Consider the following 20256-nt stretch of genomic DNA (forward strand, 5'->3'; position numbering starts at 1 on the left):
TCCACTATGAGGCAGAGTTTTCCCACTTCATTATTTACCCCAGAACGCTAAACCCATAGGACTTTTTTTTTTTTAGGCGCATGCTTTCCAATCTAGATTAAACAGGTACAGCATAGTTGTAATAGAAACGAATCAAGCACAAAAAGTGTTTAGTATTTTATTATTTTTACGATTTTATATAAAACGGCAAACGTGAAAATAGTCACCATATTGACGAATCACCATTTGATTAATTTATTGTACACATTTTGATTCCTAAAGGCAATTAGTAACCACGGGCGAATGGAAAACGTTTAACTCTTCTATTATTCACTAAAGAAAATTGAGGATTCTGTTTAGGAAGTCCCGCCTCCTGTGAACATTGCGAAGCCTCATTTGTTCCCACGCACGTCAATCAAACAGCCATGATTGTCAAGATGATGGCTAAAATAGAAAAAGAGCGAATTGAATCTGCTTGAATTCTGTGGGTTTTTATCGCGGCGCCAACCTTTCCCAACTCCTATTTTTCGTAAAGTGGTAGGTGACAAGAGACGAACGTGTCAACGCTCCTCACTGCGTGCTTTGTTAGCGCCTAACGGGAGGATGTTTCGAATTAGACGCTAACACGGCTGTGTTTGTCGCCGTTCAAACAAGATAAACGGGTGTTCCCTCAAGCGACTGTTTGGGTTTTGTTTTTTGTTTTTTTTGTTTTTCCCGAAGAGGACAATCAATGTGATTTCCAGCCAGCGAGGTCGGTCGGCGTTTTTAGTGAATAACCAAAGCATCCAAAAATGATGTCAGGAAAGCATTTCAAGGCGCACGAAGTGAGCTGCTGCATTAAGTATTTCATTTTCGGATTCAACATCATATTCTGGGTGAGTCCGCTGCTCGCTTCTTGTGCCTTCGGGCCCTGGAACAACGTTTGCTATGTGACATGTTGAGTCTTCCCGTTTTCGAGCCGCCTTAATGATTCCATCGCGGCAACAAAGCTCGCCGCTTGCTCGGGTGCACTTGCTGCCTCCATCAGGCATCGGATGCCTTTTTTTGTTTTGCTGCGATGGACAGCTACCGCTCTTGTTTACATCCATCTACCAACACGCTTGGAAGGTGGAAGGATAGTTTCACTTTTGTTCTCATCATTCGCTCTGTCAGGCGCTTGTTACGTTAAAAGGTACAATTCGTAAGATTTCTGATTTCTCAACTGCACTGCCCAAACCATATTCCTGTCAATGTTTGGTGTCATAAACGACAATAATGGAGTTCAACCCTTTTCAGGAAAAATATACTTTTAAAATAGCACACAAATTCTGAGATCTGCACTGCATTTTGCTTGTTCTTTGATATAGATATATATATATTGTATTTTTATTTTTCAAATTGGTGTGAGGTGTGATGATAACCATAGAACAAGAAAGAAATTGAATTTATTCCTAAGGGCCTCTTTGAAAAGTCAAATCTCAAAAACTGTGAAAGTGAGACCTTTCGGACAAAGGAGAAGACTGTACTATTTAAAATACATTGGACTCCACTTTTCCTAACCCACATCATCTCGCCACGGCGAGTATTGTTGACCGAAGCTGCTAACATGAAACTCTGACCATCTTTGCGTAGTAATGTTGCTAAAATTTTCAAACCACCTGTATATCAAAATGGAGGATATCATTGGATTGACATTTGAAACATGAATAAAATTAGCCCTAACTTGTCAGAAGGCCATTTTCAGATTTTTCAATGGCCTACGTCCACTCGAGCATTCTCATTCCGGACCACGCCGAGAGCAAGCTACTCGACAGATTTACATCGAACTTCACGGAAAACAAGAAGAATAATTTAGAGTTGTCAACAATGCTACCACGCAGGTCCTCAGAACTGTGAGGCAGACGCTCTAACCAGTCGGCCACCCTTCCGACTTAAACAAACACATCAAAAATAGTCTTCCAGTTGGGCTGGGCAATTCATCAAAATGTAGTCATTATTTCGATTTTGGGTTCTCATGATCATAAAAACGTTATAATCGAAGAAAAACGGTGAATGTGCCGCAGCACCGGTTGTATATGCAAGACTCCCCAGTTGGAGTTGACTGTAAAACTTAAAGGACAACAAAAAGAATTACACAGGTCGTTTTAGCTTATGCTAACAGTCAATAGTCAGTAAAATTTTTAAAGAAATATATATAATATACAATACAGACACCTCGGGCTGGCTAATAGCTGTGTTTTTATTTATTTATATTTTTTAATGTATTATTGTTTTACTTGTGACTCATTTATTTTAACGGTTAAGTTACATTAAAGTTGAGTTGTGGTAGTTAAATGAATATGAAGTTTCGAAATGAATGATCGTCTTTATGAATTGGGTTTTTCAATATCGCTCAAAATGATCATGATTTTTTTATTTTTTCCATAATCGCCCATCCCTACAGTAGCAATTTGAACATAATAAATACCTTCAATAATTGTAAAAGTAACATTGCTATTTATGCAGCATAGTGGTTTGTTCTAATTTAATTGTGCCCTGTACTTGTTGTCGCTAAGGAGCGAAATCCATTCTGCATTTACTGCTTCATGATGTAGTAATTACACAACAAAGCTTTGTCGACATGAAGCAGTAGATAAAAGTTTAGCTATGATCATATTCATCACTTTGGCTGAAAACCACACAGAAAAATAAATGCCAATCATGTTTATACATGATCACATTACCATATTAATGCACAAGACAGTTTTCTCTCCAAGCTTAGTTGATTATGTCTCATTTTAAAGATGTCAAAATGGTTTTAGTCCCCCTCTGTGTGGACATTGAGACCTAATAAAATAATACTGCAAAATGAAATTGTAATAGGTTATGTAGAATTGAAGTTCAACAGGGACTGAGGAAAAGGCTTCCAATATCATATACTGTATTACATAAATGACATCATTTCTGATAGTGAAAAGTTTTTGAATTTACTACCAGAATGTTTTTTTCAACTCTGTTGGCCACCAGTTGCGCCTCCTCAAATGTGTTTCTGAGCTGGTAAGATGTTAAGTGATAGTCTCTTCATTCATTCAGTCATCATTTATTCAGGCTGTTTGAGGTTTTTTCCAATGTGGGAGTCTCTTGCTGAGGCTGCAGACTGAAGTTAGATTTTTTATTATTATTTTTTTTAATTCATTGCGACCGGGAAAACAGTTTTGTTCCCCAGGATCGATCACAGAAGAATAATCATCTTTTTCATATCTCCTCCCCTCCAGTTCCTTGGAATAGCGTTCCTTGGCATCGGATTGTGGGCATGGAGCGAGAAGGTTGGTGTCCATGGATTAATAGTGTCTTATTATCATTCACATGCATAGATTCAGTCACGTGTTTTTATTTTTTCTCTCTCACCAACAATCAACCTTTACAGGACCAGAAAAAAAAATTCTTAACTATGGAACTTTCACTCTTTATTTTTATTTATTTATTTATTTTTTTTTTTTTTACTGGTGTTGGAGTTTAAAAACTCAGCAGAATTTTTTCTAAAATTTGCTAATCATTTGTGATAATGGAGACATAGATGTGGTTACCGTACCGACCTTGACAATTCACGCTATTGATGGGGATTTTCAAATGAAAAGTCTGTGCTTACAACCTAATGTTATTGCCTTTTATGCATAAACTATTTGCTTCCATCAAGTTTGCAGTTCCTGATTGCGCTTTGTAATAGCATGATTTAAAAAAAATCATGGTCAATCGCTAATAATCGCACTCTCATTGATTTAAAATTATATAATACAGTGCCAGCCGCTAGCTATGGCGAGTGGTGAACCGGCCGACTCCCTTTGCCATGGGTGATCCAATAAATAAAACGATGACCAGTTTAATAGGCAAAAATGAATCTGCACACTTATCTTTGATGCTGACACAGCTGCACTTCTTACCGAAGCATTACAGTGATGCATTTTTAACCAAACAGGCTTACTTAAACACATCTAACCTAACTACTTTCACTTGTTATTGTCTAAAAAAATAAAATAAATAAAAAATCCTGACTTTCAATCGTGAGGGATGCTGCCTGACAGAAGAGTGATGGACGAGACGGAGTGTTACAACACTTCTAAGACAGTGTTCAAGAGCGTTAATAGATTTGTTCTCAAGCTAATAATAATTGGTTAATAATACGTATAACTAACAAACGACAAGGGGACAGACCGATTGTATAGCACCCACAAAATACCTCACTCTGAAATCTGTCAGTTCACACATTTCAATTGAGCGCTGTGATAACAGTTAACGCTTCTACGTCGTCACTTCACTGCAGGTATGCAGTGGATTCATGATTACATTGAACATGGCGCCTCCCTCACATTGACTGAGTATCCTGTTTATTTCCTCTTCCACAAACAATATTAATGAGACTACAATGTTTTGACTAGTGCTGGATTTTTTTTTTTGGGGGGTGCTGTAGCCCTTTATGATATGTATTGTACTGTATATTAATGATTTTATTATTTTGTTTTTGTGCAATGTACTGGCTACAGATTTTGGTATGTCAACCTAAATGTATTTTGTTTACAACAAAAACATTACAATATCCCTAAAAGGGTCAGACCAATATTCATCTGGACAATTATCCAGTTTGTTTTGAGTTACAAATGGGATTCCAATGTCCTAAATTCAGATACTGATATCGCTATCAAATTTTATTTGTCTCTGCATTGTGTGACCTTGAATATAGAATAGATTGTGTCTGAATGAAACCTTACCCCACCCCCCTTTTTAGCCAGTAGGGTCCCAGATCAGAGCCTTTCAGTCAAAGAGTTAAAATAGAGTTCTGCATGTCGTAAATATTCATTAGCGTGTTGACAACGAGCTCAAATGGCAAATGACATAGAGCTCACACTTGCTTTTACTCCCACACCAGGGTGTTCTATCCAACATTTCATCTATCACAGACCTGGGGGGCTTCGATCCAGTATGGCTCTTCCTGGTAGTTGGTGGTGTGATGTTCATTCTGGGATTCGCGGGTTGCATTGGAGCACTGCGAGAAAACTCATTCCTGCTCAAATTTGTAGGTGTCTTCATAGAACACATTGTGGGCAACTAATAAAGTTTTGCTTGTCGTTTTAAACTATCGGCTGAGTAGGATTGTTTGTGTGTGTTCAGTTCTCAGTGTTCCTGGGTATCATCTTCTTCCTGGAGCTGACAGCAGGAGTCCTGGCCTTCGTCTTCAAAGACTGGATCAAGGACCAGCTAAACTTTTTTATCAACAACAACATTCGGGCCTATAGGGATGACATTGATCTGCAGAACCTAATCGACTTCACCCAAGAATATGTGAGCTTCACTGTTTGTTTTTAATTAATTTAGTTTTGTGTTTATCTTGACTTTAAGACTTATTGAAAATATCTCTGAAAGTTATGTTGCCCATTTGACCTTGCTGCAGTGGGAGTGTTGCGGTGCTTTTGGAGCTGACGACTGGAATTTGAACATCTACTTCAACTGCACCGATTCTAACCCGAGTCGCGAGAAATGTGGGGTGCCCTTTTCCTGCTGCACCAAAGATCCAGCTGTATGTCTTCCCCGCTCAGTGTCTTGCTCTTTCCCGCACAGTTCATTCGAAAACAATCTTGCAGATGTAAGGGCTGGAAGTCTTAGTCTTGCGTAAGGTCAAGGTCTGACATGCAGAAATATTTAGACTGCTTGTACTTTAAGGGGGAATTGTAAGGCTCCTCCCCGTTAGAGATTGTTTGGTTATCTGTGTCCTCCAGAAGCTGGCTGCTGTTGTCAACTATTCAGGCTGGCGTCCAACCGGACATCCAGGCCTCTCTGTTTAGTCATTTCAGTCTCTGCCGGCTCAGCGCAGTTTGAATGGAATGTTCAAGGCATTTTTGTATATGTGGCGGAGAAGTCTTTTCATGTCTGCACAAACTGTGACAGTACTTTGGCATAACAGACTTGACAAACAATGATTATTTTATCTAGTAACCTAAAGACTTATTGCAGATACAATCAGTTAGCAATGAAACCACTCTTGCTGTTCCAGGAGGTATCACCGCATATGAGGCTGGTTTGTCAGCGTTTTTAAAAAGGTGACTGTCCAAAGTCGAACGTCCCAAAAAATTTTACAATTTGGAGTTCAAGAGAACATTTCTGGAGAAAAAAAAAAAATCAAGCTTGATGTTCACAAATTTTGTAAGACCCAAGCTCACAGACGCTTGCCAGAAAGGTTTCCCCACAAACCAACCATGTTGAGTATACATTTAAAACGGCACATACTCATGATATATACAGTAGATTATAACGGCGCTAGTTGACAGTATTCCTCTGCAAACACCTTCATTTTCCCATGTCTTTCTGGGACTGTTAAAAGTGGAATCGATTAGTTTTTTCTTGTTGTATTTAGATTTATTATACATGTGGTTAACCACTCTTTATGAGAGTTGGTAATGTTAAGGTTAGCTAAAGCATTGTCCGTACAGTTACTGATTAATAGTTGCTTTACAATGGTGACAGTTTTGAGTTTGATGGATTCTTCAGAAGAGGCAATCGACATTCGACACTTCAACATTTCTTCTTAGGTTCTTTAAAATGACTCAACATTCACTGGGCAAGTCTGATTTGCAACAAGAAGTCAAAAACAGACATTGTGTCAGTCCTGTATGGCATCAAAGCACTTTTGAGAACATGAAACTGAGTACTTTGAACATAATTTTCAACTTTTAACATCCATCTGTAACGCTTGTCCTCACTAAATGGTAAATGGACTGCACTTATATAGCGTATTTTCTACAGCATCACAGTGCCCAAAACGCTTTACAAAGCCAGAGTCACAGCTGAACTTGGGTCACGGGTGCGCTGGAGCTTATGCCAACTGAGTTTGGGTGAGGCGCAGGGTACCCTACACCCTGAACTGGTAAACAGTAGATAAACAACACATTCACACCTATGGGCAATTTAGAGTCTTCAATTAACCTACCGTGTCTGTTTTTAAAATGTGGGAGGAAACCGGAGTACCCGGAGAAAACCCACACAAGCACGGGGAGGCTGGAGCCTGGATTTGAACCTTTGACCTCTGAAGTGTGAGGTGGCTATGCTAACCAGCCATCCGTGGTTGTGTTAACCGAATAACTAAATATGTAATCTGGTGGTGAAAATATGAACTGAAGATAAGCACACAGGAAACCTGATGATGAAGAGCAATTTAACAGTTCTAGCAATATTTTTTTCTGCCTGGCTTTTACTTATTGATTAGATTGATTTCTATGTCTAGTTGTGTAATGTGCTGGTTATTTTACAATGCAAAGCTTCTCAGTGCCTGTTTTTTAGACATGCAACAACTAAAATATGGTAATGATGAGCTGGTAGTTATTGAAACATTTTTTTCTTCTTAGGAGGATGTCATCAACACTCAGTGTGGTTACGACATCCGAGCAAAAATTGTGAGTAACTCGTTGAAAAATGAGGATTCCTTACAGAAAATGTGGTTTGAAAGTACAATGCTGCTTGATGACATCAAAGCAGTACAAACTTTATTCGTGAATGTTGTTTCACTGAGTTTGCTACTGATGCATGAGGTCATTCGATTCTCCACCCTGGACACAATATCGTCCTTTCAGTACATTTCTGTTCACTCAACATCCAACATCAGTACCGATGTGGTATTACTCATGCTGCGGCAATGCGGTGGGATTTGAAACCCCTCCCCCATCATTAGCTTTGGCCTCACTCCCTCACTCGGGAGCATAATGTGAGGAAAGGCTGAGTTTGTTTTCTTTGACTTTCAATGTGAAGAAAAATCCAGCACAAAGCACCTTTAACCAGTCCTTGCCGGAAAACAGTAAAAAAAAAATAATAATTGAAAAGCTTCTGAGAGCCAGAATTCGAACAGCAATGCCAAGTGTACCTCACTGTGACTGCAATGTACACTCTGACCTGAATGCAAATGTAAACTGTGTTTTCTGTGCCTTTTTGGGCCTTTCAGGACTCAGAACAGAGGACATTCATCTACATTAAAGGGTGCGTCCCACAATTTGAGAAGTGGCTTCAAGACAACCTGACAGTGGTGGCAGGCATATTTATTGGGATTGCATTATTACAGGTGAGAATCACTGAGACAATTTTTTTTTGTGTGGAAAATCGTAACACCTGCAGTTATCTTATGTGTGTGTTTTGGTTTATTTAATAGATTTTTGGCATCTGTCTAGCACAGAATCTGGTGAGCGACATTGAAGCAGTAAGAGAAAGTTGGTAGGTTTCTTTACAATATTTCTTTCTATCAAACCATGACCTTTGTGAGGATTTTTTTTTTTTTTACTTTTATATGGTTTTATGGCTATTTCTATATACATATTTTTTTCCATGGTATGATGGTTTGTCACTCACAGTTCAGTGCACTCATTACACACAAGACGATAAACAGTACTGTATATGATCAGAATCATCTTTATTTGGCCAAGTCTGTCAAAAAACACACACGGAATTTGTCTCCGGTAGTTGTAGCCGCTCTAGTACGACAACAGACAGTCAATTGACTTCACAATACTTACAATACTTTTGAGACATAAAGACATTGAGAAAAACATTCACTGAGCAATAAAAGGTTGCTAGTAATCTGGTAATGCCGGTACAATTTTTGAAATGTTTTTTGAATAATTGTGCAAAAAGATGCAGAGTCCTCTAGCAATTAGAGTAGTTTGAATGACTAATACAGCAATAGTCCGGTGCAATGACCATTGTGCAAAGGGCGCTGAGACTTGAGGGAATGTATGCTGTTTAAAGTGACTAGTAGCGCGATAATCTGGGACAGTGTCGATTGTGCAAATGTTGCAGATACTCCTCAGTCAGTGTGCAAGTGGGGCAGATGCTACTCTGGCATGAGTGGCCAGTATTGGTCAACAACAGATATGCAAATAGTGCAGCTACAGTGAGTGCACAAGTAATGTATTATTGCCAGACAGAAATGTGACAACAAACTCAAGACAAAAAACTGGCAGCATGTTGCAATGGAATTGTAAGTTAGCTGTTTAAGAAGATGATGGCAAGAGTGAAGAAGCTGTTGGAATGTCTGCTAGTTTTAGTTTGCATTGTTGGGTAGCGCCTAGCTGAGGGAAGGATTGTGGAAGGAAGGGATGGGGGTTAGGAGAGGAGTCTTGTGCTGCCTCACAGAAAACTGGGAATTCAGAAATTTCTAATGTCAGATTCGGAAAAAGGCATTGAGACGTTACTTACTTGATGTCACAGTTATCTCACGTCATGCAACAATGACGGTGCCAACAGAGGCGTACTCAAAGACTATATAAAATATGGTTATCTGTAATTTTTGGTTATATATTTTTTTTGGGGGGTGGGGTTATTCTGTCTATGTTTTGCAAAGCATCTAAATATACTTCATTTTGTGCAGTTTGTTCACCTAAGGCTGGCATATAATCTCCAGAGGCAAGAAGGATGTACCAGGTAAGCTTTGGGCCCACCACACACCAAGCAACGCGGATGAACGCAACTGAATCGTGGTGCAGTGTCTGGAGCTAGTTTTTATGAGTGGGCGACCGTCGGGCACAAGTTTTGGTATGATTTGAAATTTGAGTCGTAGGTGAACGGTGTCATAACTTTGGAAAAGGAATGGCCAATCAAAGGTGCCATCTCATGTCACTTGTCATGAGCGTTCACAAAAAAAACCAAAATGTTTTCGCCTATGAACAGAGATCAGCCAGTCGCCGCCAAGCTGTACCATTCCAAGTATATTTAAATTGTGTTTTGCAATAATTTAATATGTACCTGTAGCTAAAAAGCAGATCAAAACAAGATCCAGCTAGCCGTTGCCATGCCGTACCAATACAGTATACAGTATGTATTGTACAAACCCCAATTCTAATGAATTTGGAATTATGTGTAAAATGTAAATAAAAATATAATTTAAAAATGTGCAAATCCTTTTCAACCTGTATTAGATTGAATACACTACAAAAAAAAGATATTTAATGTTCAAACTGATGTTTGAATGTTAGTGGTTTTTTTTGGAAATATTCTCTCATTTTGAATTTGATGCCTGCAGCAAGTTCCAAAAAATCTGGGAAAGTTGAAGTTGACCCAGTCCTCAGTGGGTCCTGGGTCCTGGGGGGTCGGTGGCGTCCCCCTGATTGGGTACCCTGCAGGATGGGCTCGCTGACTCGCCCTTGTGACCTTCGATCTCTCAGGCAGCATTGCATTAACAACCGCCATCATTGTGTAAATTATATTGCCACGTGGGCTCAGGAACACTTCAGAAAAACCATCAGTTAACACAGTTTGTGGCTACAGCTACAAATGCAAGTTAAAACTCTACTGTGCAAATTGAAAGCCATATATCAACATCCAGAAACACCAACTGTTTCTCTGGGCCCGAGCTCATCTGTGAAGCATGGTGGAGGTAATCTCATCGCTTGGGCTTGCATGGCTGCTTCTGGAACTGGCTCACTAGTCTTTATTGATGCTGTAACTCATGATGGTAACAGTTTACAAAACTATTTTGTCTGGCAATTTACAGAAAAATGCATCCAAACTAATCGGGAAAAGCTTCATCATGCAACAAGACAATGACCCAAAACACACTGCCAACTCATGGTAAATGGACTGCACTTATATAGTGCTTTATCTACACCATCACAGTGCCCAGAGAACTTTACAAAGCCTCATATTCTCCCACTCTCACACACATTCATACACCAATGGGCAACTGCTGCCATGCAAGGCGCTGCCAGGCCCACTGAGAGCAAATTAGTGTCTTGCCCAAGGACATTTCAGCATGCGGACAGTCATAGTTGGGATTCGAACGGGACGACCTGCTCTACCAACTGAGCCACAGCCACCCAAGGGTTGGGCATCGTTTGAATTTGAGCAATTCCGCTCCCGATTTCGGTTCCGAACGATTCTTGATTCACATTAATTTTGGGGGGCCAATGGATGTCCAAATTATGAACATCCATTTTCTTAGCAGCCCGCAGCATAGACTAAAATAAATATTTGACTCGGGTTTCTTTATAACCAGTATCAATATCAAACCTATGAACTAAAAGGCAATGTGTGTGGAACTAACCCAATTTACTCAATATTTATTAATTAATGTTTCAGCTCCAAGTTAAATATAGCATTGATAAAATTATTTGGGACTTTTTTTAGCACGTCAAATGGTTTATATGTGCAAGTTTTAACTTGACTTCCTGTTTTAAGTTTATAGCCTTTTATTTTGAAGCGTATGCACCGGAATGTAGCATTTTGGCACGAAAAGTAACAACGCGGCGTCCGGTGATTTTTAATGCATGGAACCAAATGGTATAAAAACGTTGATTCCTTTCCCTACCCACCGATGAGGCACAAGGTTAGTGTTTGTGATACTGTGAGACGTTTATGTGAATTTGGCCCCAATTCATTGTGATGTAAGGTTCCTACGGTGAAGTTTTAGCGCAATGTTAAGCTTTTTTTTTCTGTCATCAACTCTTACGTTTGTTTGAAGATTAAATTAAACGCTAAAAACCATCAGTGCAAGAGTGCAACCAACCGTTTACCTTGTTAGCTGTCTCAATGTTGGCATTGACATATTATTGTTTCACTCTCCCAATTGACTGAGCGTTGACTTCACCAAAGCTCTACGCGGTGTAGGCTGAGCTCGGAGCGCGTCAGACGCTACACATCGTGAAAGCCTCCTTTGCACAATAACATCTTATTCGAAGTGTTGTACTGAGGCGACTGGTCATTAATTTTAACAAAGTTAAGACACTCTTTTGATCACCTCCGCCGCCATTGGGCAAAAGCACGTCTTCGTGCGCGTTCTTCTTAGTTGATTTTTGCCCATTCTTCGTTGGCTTTCGCCACTTCTTCGGGGGCGAGGGCCTACGCATCGAAACTGGGAACCGAAATGTTTTTAACTTGAACGATTCCTGGGATTCCAATCGGTTCTTGATTCTCAATGCCCAGCCCTACTGCCAACACAACAAAGGATTTCATCAGGGGGAAAAAGAGGAAGGTCTTGGCCAGTCAATCACCGGACCTTTACTCAATAAAGCATACATTTTACCCCCTGAAGAGGAGACTGAAGGGAGAAACCCCCAGAAACAAACAAGAATTGAAAGAGGCTGCAGTAAGTAAAGTCCTGGAAAAGCATTTCAAAGGAAGAATGCAGCAGTCTGGTGAAGTCAATGGGTCACATTGATACGGTTATAGCAAGTAAAGGTTATGGCACCAAATATTAAATTATTCACTGTTAATTTAATAATAGCTTTTCCAATACTTTTGCTCACTTGAAAAGTGGGTGGCTTCAAACAAAAGGTGCTCTGTCCTGAGTTGTTTAACACATCTAGGTGTAAAAACCAGGAAATAAGAGCTGGAATTCTGAACTTTGGTCTAATATTCATCTTTTGATCTGCAACCAAAATGTCTTCAGGATAAAACAAAAACAAAGGAATTGACCCTTCCTTTCCAATGCTTTTGGAGGGGACAGTATGCGGTGACTCATAACGTTCCCAATAGGACCACCAGGGGTCGCAGTTTTTCAACTGCAGCGAGTTGGTGTGTTTTGTTTTTTTTCGCAGCTGTCGAGAGTCAGTTGCGTTCATCTGCGTCACTCAGGGTGTGGTAGGCCTTACATTAAGCTCCCCCCCCCCCCCCCCAAAAAAAAATAAAAATAATGGTTTTCATCTAAATCATACAATGCATTTCTTTTATAGGACTCTTCAGACTGGACACAAGCAATGAATGGAGACACTTTAATCAGCTTTGATGTCCAAAATGAAGAGACTCATTTCTGTGTAAATAGTACATGTAGAGTCAATTTGTGGACCTATTTTTGAATGACGCACAAACTCTAAAATGTATTGTGAGTACATTGCGTCAAGCAGTTTAATGCAGCGGCGTCCATTATGTTGTTGAAGTAGCTTTGAAACAACACTGTTCTGTGAGGGAAGCAACAAACGAGGCTGCCACGTTGCACTCTCACAAATAACACTTTATATTGAGAGTGGACACAACTTTTCAGTTGTGCAGTTTTTAATGCTTCTTCTACAAAGTTAAGTTTATTCTGAGCAAGCACCGCATGCCTTTTCGCTACTGGTGGGACATTGGCTCGCCTATCTGTAGTACATTTAAGTATTAGAAATATTTGTGAAATTTGTGGCTAGTTCATGGTGCGTTTGGCTGGTTAGCACTTTGTTAAATGATGAATGGGAATTCAAAGTTGCGAAGAATTAACTTGAGATGTATTTATGGCATACCCTTATCAGACTGTGACATTCAGTCCCTCAAGTAGTCCTGAAGTGGATAGATATAGGTATGTCATGAATCATGGAGAAGAAGCATGAAAATTTGTCATCATCAAAAGTAAATTGTAAGCACTTTAATCCTCATGGAGGAATAATGACGCTTATTGGGCGGATGAGCTACTGTTTTGAGTCATTTGAGTTCAGCTTGGGGACCACTAGAGGGGGCACTTTGTTCAACAGCAGTAAACTGGTGCTCTATTTTCAACCTATGACACAACACATAACTACTTTCTTCGCCATTGCCATTTATTTATTTTTGTTTGTGATTCAATGTGTCTAAGTGATAACAAAAATATTCATTGGTTTTACCGTTTTAGCCGTAAGTTTTCACAGGAATTAGGGATATTTTTAAAGCCTGTGATGTATAACGCATATTTGCACTTAATAATTTAGTTTACACACGAATAGCATTTAAAAGTAAGAGACACACGCACCATCACCAGCATTATTTAAATACTGCAGGAAGATTTCTAGGATTTTGCAGCCACATTCTCTTTTGTGTGTGTGTTTTTTTTAAATCACCAAAAACTTAAAATGATTGTTAATGTTGATTGATCACATTCTTTCTTACCACTCAGTGCCAAATATGTAAGTTCTACATATTCCTGGTTACGCCTGCTTCAGTTAAAATATTGTTTCCTAAATTTAGTTTTGTCCTCTTTGTTGTAAATTACTGGATTGTGTCAAGTTAAATATATCTGAATAAATGTGGGTCTTTGTATAAATCCTGGACACTGTCATCCTCTCCATATCGCATACTTTTTGTGTGTGTCAATTTACAGTTAAGTGGTATCAGAGTGGTTAGCATGTCTGCCTCACAGTTCTGAGGTTCAGGGTTAGAATCTCCGGTACTCTAGTACAGTATACCGCATACTTGCTGTTCGACACCCGGAGATTCACCTATTTGCATATTTTTTTTAATAATTTTTTTTTTTCGATTTTATTCCAAATTTGTTATCAATTTTCATTTTAGATTTTTTTTTTCGTTGTTTTTTTTATTTGAGGGGAAATCAACTTTGGAAACGCTTATTGGTGGGTTATCCCCGCTTATTCAAGAATTATTAAATTTTTTAAAAACTTTATTTTATATTTTCTTTCAATACAATTATAAAGGCTATCAATTATCTGTGAATTTCCGCTATTCACGGGTGATAGGGACCAGGCGGGACCGCAAATAGAGGGTCCATTTATAGTTTGTTTCGTAACTGTTCAGAAAATACATTTTGATGAGAAAGTTCAATAATAATGTTGCTTTACTCAAATTAAGACTGTGAGTGCCTAAACACACATTGCAAAGATGCAAAATGGTTCATTCCACCTGGGTGGACTTGTGAACGGTCATGTGTGCAGCTAATATTAGCCTCTGCTGCATGTCACTTCTCGACTCGTTGCGCGCCCCTTTGCTCTTAGACCGAGGCCATTCAATGCAGGAATTTCATGAATACTACAACTGTTGTTGTGAGCGAGTGAATCAAATCATTCAAATTTGATTTCATGATAAACGATTGTTTTACAGTTGCTATGTTGCCTGCTGCTTATGGCGGAGTAAGAAAAAAAAAACACTGAGCAAACAAGCCTGCTACCAAGCAATGTAAATTGAGTGAAACTCGCATGTTGATAATGTAGACAATTTATGTGAATAATGTTGCTAGATAAAAAACCTGTTTAAAGTTCAGAAAAAAAGTGAATTGGACTGATTATACATTATAATGTATAATCACTATAATGTATATTTAGGTAACTTTTAGGGAGTATTGTAGGTTCAGTAGGAGTTGTGGCACTATATATTGCAGTAGATTTAGGAGTACTTCTTTAACAGACTTCATGAGTTGTGTTTGGGAATTGTTGATTCTCATGTCACTTGTTGGGGTTTTCATGGGTTTCAGAGGATTTTCAGATTTCCTATTGGACCCTGGCACTCTTAAGTTTTGGGAATGCATAAGGGTTTGATTCAAAATGTGGGAAAAAAATGGGCAACCGCGTTGATCAGTTCTCCTAATTCCAAACTAATGTTCACGAATGTCTTGTTTTTTATTTCATGGAGGACTAAGGAAATAAACATTATTGTTGCCTAATAACGGGGGTTCCAGAATCTGGTGCTATGTCCCTGGTAATAACCACTAACCACTGTGCTGTTATTTATGGATTTCATTGATTTTTATTTTTATTTTAAACAGGTAATATTTTTCTTTTACACTTGTATGACAGTTAAAAATGTGAATCACAGTGCATTAACTCTCCTTCGAGCAATTCAGGCTTGACAGCTATGACTGTAAAATCAGAATCAGAATAAGAATCATCTTTATTTGGTAAGTATGTCCAAAAAACACACAAGGAATTTGTCTCCGGTAGTTGGAGCCGCTCTAGTATGACAAGTCAATTGAGAACACTTTTGAGACATAAAGAAATTAAAAACAGTCACTGAGCAATAAAGGGTTGCTAGTTATCTGGTAATGCCGGTACAAATTATTTTTTTTATTTTTTTGACAATTATGCAAAAAGATGCAAAGTCCTCTTGCACTTAGAGCAGTTTGAATGACTAATATAGCAATAGTCAGGTGCAATGACCATTGTGCAAAGGGCGCCGAGACTTCAAGGAGTGTATGCGGTTTAAAGTGACTAGTAGTGCGATAATCTGGAACAATGTTGATTGTGCAAATGTTGCAGATACTCCTCAGTCACTGTGCAAATGGAGCAGATGCTACTCTGGCATGGGTGGCCAGTATTGGTCAACAACAGCTATGCAAATAGTGCAGCGTGGCGAGACTACTACAGTGAGTGCACGAGTAATATATAATTGGCCCGACAGAAATGTGACAACAAACTCAGACAAAAAAATTGGCAGCATGTTGCAATGAACCCACGACTTCAGAACTGCGAGGCGGATATGCACACCACTCTTCCACGTTCCTCCCACCCCAAAGTTTGACAGATTAATTTTTTTACTGCATTTCTGTTTTAAACAAGCTCGAAAAGTGCTTTACTATAGAGTAAGCTACTTGGTTGAAACTTAATATTTTAGCAACATACAAGACCCTCCCACCCGCCTCAAAAGTGGTATGCTATCTGAGACCTACCTTCCACTGATATTCCAGGAACAGAGGAACATTTCTTAACTTCTACCACTCAATATCATCACACTATGATCATTTCAGCGTAGCTAACTTTTTATGTTGTTAGGTAAGAGTTAGATGACATCTTTTTCTAGCTCGGAAACGTTCCGGTGGTCAGAGACGGCGCCACTGCTGTGTCAGGTGTTAATACAGTTATCGCGCTTGGAAACGTGTTGTCAAATTGCATTGCATAATGTGCTTAATCTTTGGCTATGCGTCTCTCCTTTACAACTGAAGATGGGCTCTGTTGTGGTGTTCCCTCATTGTTAACGTCATTTTAAAAAAACATTTTTTTATTTGAATTGAAGTATGGTCAGACGTTACATGGAGCAACACCTCATCAGATGATCGCAAAGGGAAACGAATTGAGAATGGACTGCGTTTTTACAGCTTTACTGCTTGGCGGCAGAAAGAAAGGGTGAAGCCAAGTAATTTCAGATTACGTCAGATGGTTTTGATGTCGGCTGTATGATGGGGGGGGGGGAATCTAACTTTCGACAATATCAAAACAATGATAAGAGTGTGCTCCTTACATTTTCATTACGGTAAGTAAAAATAAATAAATAATGAAAACATTGCATTCTGTCCTTTTTTTTTTTACATGCAACAAAGCATGTGGGATGTGTTGTTATCTGACAGCTGCCTTTATTGACATTTTTATATCAGAATCAATGGTGAGGCCAGCCCTATTTTGGGTGGGGTCAAGATATGACTTCATCCTCAAATTAATTTGAAAAAAAAATTATATGTAGAAAAATGTTCTGCAGTCATAGCACACAGCATTTGCAATGACAAAAAAAGTAAACCTTTTGAAAATCGGTTGAGAAATGAGCAAGTTATGACTTAATTTCAATGTCAATGCATCGCCTTTGAAGGCCATATCAACCTTCCCAACATGGCCGCCACGTATGAAATGATAGTTGACCACACGGCGATGCTAGCATGACTCCTCCTGTATGTTATGTGTTGTCACTGACTCGGCGGGGGCTTGTAATGGTGCGTACTGCGAAGCATTTAGCTAATATAGCTAATTAGGAGGAGCTATCGCTAGCTAATTGAATAGCAAAGAGAAGCTAATTAGGAGGAGCTATCGCTAGGTAATTGAATAGCAAAGAGTTTTGCCCACTGTTAGACTTGACATCTTGAGGGCACGAAAGACCGTGTTTATATGTTCTACTTTTTGGAGGAATAATTCACACACACACACACACAAGCCATCGGGAGTGCAAAACCGGAAGTTCTTTTATTTTTACACGCGGACTTTTACACTTCAGACCCTTTCAGTGTAAGAGCATAACACAAATTAGCTTGAAACAAGTGAAAGTGTCTAAAAACAACATAAAGGTGAGTCTTATTTTTTTTTTAAGATTTTGAGTTTTTTTCAGTGTCTGTGTTTATTCAGTTAAAAAAAAAAAAGAAATGCTGGCAGTATCAGGTTGCTTTCATTGCCACAACTACATGTGCCGTATCTAGTTAAATGCTAGTTTCCGACAGGACACCTAATGCTACAGTGTTCGCAAATGTCTGCTTTTCAATAGATGGGCACACACTATTATTAAAAAAAAAAAGAAGTCAGCCAGGTGCAGTTGAGACTACAAAAAAAAATACATTATTGGATGATAATAAGTTTGTTTTCGTTTCTTTTTTTTTTGTGGCGTTATACTGTATATACCACATTCCCATAATCCGGTGTCTATTGCTCAAATCGAAAGGTGACCTTATAAATAACTTATTTCTTCTTTAATAGAGCTAGAGACTAGCCAAATTGTTTTCAATATTCCTTTCCTCAGAGATGAAATACTCATTATATTCATACTGTTACAAAAGGTCTGTGCTTTTCTGACAGTAAACCAGACTTTTATAAGGTATTGAATAAATATATAATAATAATAATAATCTAATTAATAATAATAATATTTTGGGTCAGCCACCAAATGGTCTTTTTCAAGGTCTAAAACGTTCGATCAAATTTCAGAAGGTAAAAATTAGGTCATGGGCTCAGCCCACCCAAAGTACTCACCATAGACTCGCCCCTGATCAGAATCATTCATTCAAGCTGGATAAATGATTAATATCTTAGAATGTTAATACATAGATCACTTAACTGAACTTTTTAAAATAGATGCTTAAAAAGCAAACAGACATGCAACCTTCGTCCAAATGACGTGTTGGCATTGTTCGCCGGTCGGCTTCATCACGGGAAGGTCCTGCACGGTGCACTCAGCCATTGGTACATGGAGATGCTAACGATTGAGCATCTCTGGAGAGACATGAAAATGGCTGTCCACCAACGTTCAGCATCCAACCTGACAGAACTGCAAGGAATGGCAGATCCCCAAATCCAGGTGTGAAAAACCTGTTGCATCATTCCCAAAAAGACTCATGGCTCTAGTAGCTCAAAAGGGTGCTTCTACTAAATACTGAGCAAAAGGTCTGAATACTTATGGTTGTGTGATATTTCAGTTTTTCTTTTTTGCTAAATCTGCAAAAATACAGCCGAGTGTCGGAAACACACGCATCATGCTGTTGGTGCGTGTTGCAGCCTACAACTTCAAGGTTCAAGTTCAAGGTAGCTTTTATTGCCAATTCTACAATGTCTGAAACACCGAGGTTTGAAATTTTGTTCCTCAAGGGCCCACAGTGCTACATTAAACATTTAGTATAAAAAGATTATGAAAATATAGCTTGAAAATAAATGTCACAAGTGCAAAAGTACAGTGCAACAGAAGTCAGGAATACCAAGGCACATGACAGATGAAAAACATCTAAATGGTAGTTTGAGGTAGCACTCCGATGCCATTTTTTTAAAGCAGTGCCGTCTGAGGGATCGGAGGTCACGGGCATTCAATGTTGGTTTTCGGTCTGGCAGCTGACATTCAGAGATTTCTCCAGATTCTTTGAATCTTTTGATGATATTATGGACCGTAGATGATGAAATCCCGAAATGAAATGAAAATTGTACGTTGTGAAATGTTGTTCTTAAACTGTTGGACTATTTTGCTCACGTGGTTGTTCACAAAGTGGTGAACCTCGCCCCATCCTTGCTTGTGAACAACTGACCCTTTTGGGGATGCTCCTTTTATACCCAATAATGACACTCACCTGTTTCCAATGGACCTGTTCCCTTGTTTAATGTTCCAAACAGGTGTTTGATGAGCCTTCCTCAACTTACCAGTTTGCTGTTTCCCTCGTCCCAGCTTTTTTTTTCGGAAGGTGTTACAGGCACCAAATTAAAAATGAAAGAATATTTGCAAAAGAAAATAAATAAATAACAACATTCATCAGTCTTAAATTACAACAAATAACAAATATCTAGTCTTGGTAGTGTATTCAATTTAATATAGGTTGAAAAGAATATCGGCAACTCGTCGTATTCTGTTTTTATTCACGTTTTACACAATGTCCCAACTTTATTGGAATTGGGGTTTTTATATGTTCACCATTAATGTGAAGTAGAGAGCTGTCCGATTCCTTCTTTTTAACTTATGTTGCTAATTGGAGTTAAAGTGGAAGTAAACCCACAATTGTTTCTTTTTGTAAGAATACGTCGTTGTATTATGGTGCCTCTATTTAGGCAATATTACCCTCTGCTGGCGACCGAAATTAATGTCCCAACTACCCCTGCGATGGTTACATAGGTCATGTGACCAGTATTCCTGTGTTGGGATGTCAAATGTTAAATATTCAATGACATTTTTATCCAGAAAAGTCATATTTTATTCACGGCCTAAAAACACAGTATAAAGACGCTAAATTGGAAATACAATTATGATATTGTATCATAAATATATGGGGCCAGTACCGTTTCTGACAGGGGCGTCACAATTCAAAGGACTTTTTTTCTCAGTGTGTATACAAAGTTATTAAGATTAATAGGGCCCTTGCTCCCCATACAACAATCACCACGTTACTTA

At 38.8% G+C, this 20256-nt stretch overlaps 1 protein-coding gene across 2 annotated transcripts; it reads left to right on the forward strand.

Annotated features, from left to right (window-relative positions):
- The first annotated feature begins 374 nt into the window (after positions 1 to 374).
- LOC133477498 (tetraspanin-5) lies at positions 375 to 13969 on the forward strand. 2 transcript variants are annotated; one of them, XM_061772310.1, is made up of 10 exons: positions 378 to 854; positions 3213 to 3263; positions 4862 to 5008; positions 5104 to 5274; positions 5384 to 5509; positions 7332 to 7379; positions 7922 to 8038; positions 8126 to 8187; positions 9341 to 9393; positions 12639 to 13969. In XM_061772310.1, exons 1-9 carry the CDS (start codon positions 771 to 773, stop codon positions 9351 to 9353), a joined length of 819 nt encoding a protein of 272 aa, XP_061628294.1. In that variant the 5' UTR covers positions 378 to 770; the 3' UTR covers positions 9354 to 9393; positions 12639 to 13969. The 2 variants fall into 2 exon arrangements, with proteins under 2 accessions (XP_061628296.1, XP_061628294.1); XM_061772312.1 differs by lacking the exon at positions 7332 to 7379 and having other exon boundaries at positions 375 to 854.
- Positions 13970 to 20256: the final 6287 nt, after the last annotated feature.

This window comes from Phyllopteryx taeniolatus, chromosome 4 (genome assembly GCF_024500385.1).
Source record: "Phyllopteryx taeniolatus isolate TA_2022b chromosome 4, UOR_Ptae_1.2, whole genome shotgun sequence".
NCBI lineage: Eukaryota > Metazoa > Chordata > Actinopteri > Syngnathiformes > Syngnathidae > Phyllopteryx > Phyllopteryx taeniolatus.